General features: G+C 32.0%; 1 protein-coding gene across 1 annotated transcript in view; it reads right to left on the bottom strand.

The window, feature by feature from the left end:
- The window catches only part of LOC110024952 (endoribonuclease Dicer homolog 2a-like), a gene marked incomplete at its 5' end in the record, with an annotated part of 14,070 nt that extends 9,217 nt beyond the window's left edge, over window positions 1-4,853 (bottom strand). Inside the window, 2 exon segments of the mRNA XM_020725155.1 lie at window positions 2,049-2,459; window positions 4,644-4,853. Of these exon segments, the coding sequence (XP_020580814.1) occupies window positions 2,049-2,459; window positions 4,644-4,853 (621 nt within the window).
- Window positions 4,854-5,032: the final 179 nt, after the last annotated feature.

The raw sequence follows: 5,032 nt of genomic DNA, 5'->3' as shown, positions 1-5,032 counted from the left end.
TTTTTATATTTTCTAATTAGGTTATTGGTTTTTAAAGAACTGCTTGTATGTTGTTATTTTCTGCTTTAAGATACTTTGTTTTGTTTTCAGTGTAATGAAGATTGTAATCTCTGGTTTCTATCTAATGAAAACAAAACAAAGTATCTTTACTATTTTTAGAGTTCTTTAAAATACGTCAATTCCCTACAATCCCTTCCTAGACTGAGTTACCTCCATTCCCAAAAAATATCAAAGATTCCTGCAGTCTTTGATCTAAAATTCACCTGTAAATATCATTTTTATATGATAATTCCCTCTTAATCATCACCTATATATAATATGAGAATAATAAATTTTCCACTAGTATTAGATTTAGCAGTATATAATCAACTTGATACTGATGATATCCATTTGTTTTCACTGTTTTAGCAAACATGTCAAATCAAGTACATGCAGATTACTTCAAGCCATAAAAAGTTTTCAACTTGCAAACCAATCAGTTATTTGACCTATTTTTCAAGCTTCGGGGCATAATCATGTAGACTTTTCACTAGATAGTCATTTAAGAAAGCATTTTTGACATCAAATTAGTATAAAGAACGATCTTGATTTATTGCAAGAGATAATAGAACCCGAACCGTATTCAATTTGGCAATGTGTGTAAAGGACTGTGTGAAGCCCTTATCAACTAGTCTGACCATATTTTCATATTTTCATCAACGTTGTATTTGACCATAAATATCCATTTACAAAGTATAGGAATTTTATAATTAGATAGCTCTGTAAGTGTACATGTGTTATTCTTTTCAATAGATTGAATTTCTTCCACAACTACCTGTTTCCTTGCTGGAACATTTAGAGCCACCTGGATAGAGTTGAAAATTGACATACTATCAAGTTTGTCACAAAGGTGTTATAAGATGGTAGCAGCTTACCATAAACCACATCTTTCAATTGGATGACCAGTGCACTCTCAAATATTTTTCCTATATGTAATTGGTTGATTAAAATCATCAACCATCGGTGTAAAATAGTCAAGACTAATTCCTACCATTATGATTATCAAATAAAGGATGATATGGTTCGAGCACTTGATAGTTTTGAGTCTACATAGTATCCTCTATATGTTCAATGGTCATTTTTCTTCTGGTATAGATATGAAATTCATGATCACTGATGTCATGTTAAGGTGGAATAGAAATGACTGAAACTATTTCTGTAATAGAGCTTGATTCTTCAAGTGGAGCTGATTGAGATACATGATTTGATTCAGTTAAAACAAAAATGGCCTGAATATCTTAAAAAAAATCTAAATATGATATTTTCTCGAGTTCTCTCATAGAATTTTAGATTTGAGAGAATATGATTGATTCTCAAAAAAACATGACATCCATAAGTTATATATTTTTCTAGTAGATGGAGAGTAGCATTTGTACCATTTTTAATTAGACGAGTAACCGAAGAAGATGCATCTGAGAGACTTGGGATCAGAAGATCCCGTGATTGCGACATCAACGAGCCAAAAATTTCAGTTTAATTATCAAATTCAGATAGAAATTTTGCCTTTTCTGACTTATTACTTATTTCTTTATTTCTATTAAGAGTTAATTTTTATTAGAAACCTATTTATGTGTGATTTTTTTTTCTGTTGGAGACTTTTTACGTATTATTTTGTGTTTTGGAGACTTTTTTTTTATTTTCCTTTTACAAGTGATGTGTCTATATCTTGCTCAGGAATAAGTGATGGATCCTCCTTGCCGCCTCTATCTCGCCGTTTTCCCATTTGACTGTTGTTAGTTTGGACAGCCGCCAAAAGTCCCCAATTCCATTCCAAACGAGCCATCAAATTCCCATATTCTCATCCTCTTACTACTTCAAAACCACTTCCCTACTAATCCTCTTCTAAATATCTTCTAGGAACCCTAGAAGAATGTCAAAGTGAAGGGTTTTAAAAAATATGGGCTTCAAAAGTCGCACAACTGTGAGGTATCCCGGTGACATTAACCTAATTTTATTTTTAAAAAAATACTCATATGGCTAAAAAAACATTGAAGTACCATCAAACACACCTGATAACATCTTGGAATATCTGACACCTGATATGATCCATGTGTTAATGCCTCCACTAGAAGTGATGGATTGCGAAATTCGTATTTGAGAAGCAACTGGAGATCCTTTATATTCACGTAAAATTTAGGATTTTGCAAAACAGGACTTCCAACAATTTTTTCTTCGTGGTCATTTATCTCCAAACCTAACCACTTTAAATAAAATAATGTTTGCACTTCTCCAGCAGCAATAAGATATGTTCCTATTAAAGCCTCCACAGAATCAGCAATGACCTTACTCTTAATAAATCTTTTTCCAATACTATAAATGTTTGGCAATGCCATAATAGAAGAGAAGGACATTCTGGAATCAGAATTCTCGCCAGGGATTACCCATTGCTTGGGCTCATACTCTTCCATGCGGATAAAACCCTGCAAGTTGAAAAGAAATTTAGGAAGCTGGATGAAATTAAGAAATAAAATATGACATGGAAAACATATAGATTATTGAGAACTTCAACGGGATGATTAGGACTTAAAAGCATAATAACAAATGGACTGCTTAAGATACTGAAACAAGCGTACAAATAAATTGTAAACAAGAAGAAATAAACTTAAGAACATGTAAGAAATTGCAAATTAATTACGAGTCGAGTAACTAGATTTGACAAGTAAATCAATTTTGATTCAAGTTCAAGTACAGACTGGTTCACTTGAATTTAAGATTTTGCCGTTCTTACATGCATCCACATTAACATTCTAAATTCTATAACAAACATCAATTGCACACAGTTCAAAAGCTGTGCCATATATGTAATAAAACTTTATAAGAGAGCTAAGAACAATGTGAAAGAAACATATAATAGCAAGCACATTTAATTGTAAATGGTGCATCAAACCGATAATTATGCATTAAATCATAAAGTTCTAGCAAAATAAGAATAAAATTTGAAAAAGAAGCGAATTTAAAAGAACTAAAATGTCTCAATAGTTCTCCTTGAAACATATTAAAAACATAAATAAGATGTAGCATTCTCATAATTGGTTTCGAAAAAGGAAATTAGAGCCTTCCTTGTGCAAATCATGAAGCCCTTCATTTCTTAGCAACATAAGGTCAAGAGGGATTTCTGGGAATATTACAAGTCAATAAATTTGTTCTTTGTTGGATCACTTGGAAGGAATATTAAAAACAAAAGCTATGCAACTAAAAATACAAAGGCTAGCTAAGAAAGGGACGACTTAAAACAACAAAGTAATTATTTACTGTCGCGCAACTTAAAGAATTACTAATTTTCCTATTCAGTAACCAAAACTATCATGTTACTATTTGTTCAGAAGATCAATCAGCTCAATAACATAGGGGCAAGCCAAAAAGAAATAAATGTAAAGGAAAACTTTTGAGAGAATCCTCAATGTTGACAAAAGTAATGGTGACAAAAATATTGCTATAGAGAAGAATAAATTCCTAGAGGAACTCAGAAGAGGCCTTGAGTAAATGCCTAAGAGCCATGAGTGGAATGCCAAGAAAGACACCAAGGAGCTAGAGAGTTCAATTGGCCTCCATAAGACACCTAAGAGACGAGCAACGGTGGATGATGCAGTATAACATTGTTACATGTGAATTTTCTTTGTAAATGAATTATTTTATATCCTTTGTGATGTAGGGTACTTCTTGTAATTTTACATTGTGGTTTTGGGGGCTTGGGTCTTATTTAAAGCCACCACCATTTGTAGTTTTCGTCAATTTTTAAAATATGATTTTCAATTTTTTACCACTTTTGGATGAAGATTTCCTATTTATGGAGAGTTAGAGATGGAGTTTGCAATGGTGCAGGGGACACCACCACAATAGGCAGCGAAAACTCGGGATTAGACATGAGAATTTAGCTTGAAGAATATTAATTGCTTCAAAATCAATTTGGATTTCTGTTTAGCTTGAGCTTGGATCAAAATAAGCGAGTTGATCTATGAGTTGAAAAAATATATCAAATTTTTTTCAAGCCAATTTTGAGCCATACAAGGATCATCTCAAAATTTTTTTTCTTAATTTATAATCTTTTCTATATATGCAAAAATTTGCATAACAGAATGCTAAATCAAAATTTTAGAATGCACCGGTGAATTTGAGCAAATCATGGAGCAACCATACAAGAGAAGGTTTGTAATATCATCATCAATGCAAGAATCGTCCAAGAATTTACAAGACTTTACAAGCTCTCTTTAAAGTGAAATAGCAATGAAATTTAAGTGGCAAAAGTCTTCTTGTTGAAGTTATCCATTATAGCTATAAACATCATGACATGTCACACTTATTCCCAATAATGGCTAGAGATTCCCTAGCTATGCCTACAAACAGAGAGATCAAAAGAGAGAAATCCAGGCTAGCATTTTATCACACAACCAACCTCCGAAATCAAACCCAATATCTGAAACATCTTCCGTCTTTATCTAACCTCTGACATCTTTGACATAAGTATTTTTAGTGTCAATTATTTAAATAAAAATATAAGCTATTTAAATCTGTAGTAAATAACCATTGTAAATTTCATAGTGAGCAAAATTATGGCAATTGGAAAAATAAATAATCCACAAGAAAATAAATGGATAAAGATATACCGACAAATTTTTGGTCCGCCCGAGGCTACATAAAACAGAATTCGAAATTATTTTTTCCCTTTTCTTCGTAAGTAATCCCTGGTGATAATGTTCGTACATTTTAAAAAGATATCTGCTGGCCACATATTTAAGAAAAGAATCTCCAACTGTTTCCAAAGATTCCAAAGAAAATTCTTCTCTGCACTTCTTCGTTGTGATTGCTTCGAGAACCTATATTAAAAGCCAAGAAGAAATGATGATCAGGGTGTAGAATATCAAAATCCCAAAAAATATGCTAGCATCCTTCTGCTCTCAAACATCAGAAGATAAAAGCCTAGGATAACAAAGCAAAAAAGAAAAGATCAATTGATCAGTCCCAATAATAATAATAATAATAATAATAATAATAA

Source organism: Phalaenopsis equestris, unplaced genomic scaffold (genome assembly GCF_001263595.1).
Source record: "Phalaenopsis equestris unplaced genomic scaffold, ASM126359v1 Scaffold000282, whole genome shotgun sequence".
In the NCBI taxonomy this organism is placed as follows: Eukaryota; Viridiplantae; Streptophyta; class Magnoliopsida; order Asparagales; family Orchidaceae; genus Phalaenopsis; species Phalaenopsis equestris.
The sequence above is the reverse complement of the archived record's forward strand: the minus strand, read 5'-3'. Positions and strand labels throughout refer to the sequence as shown.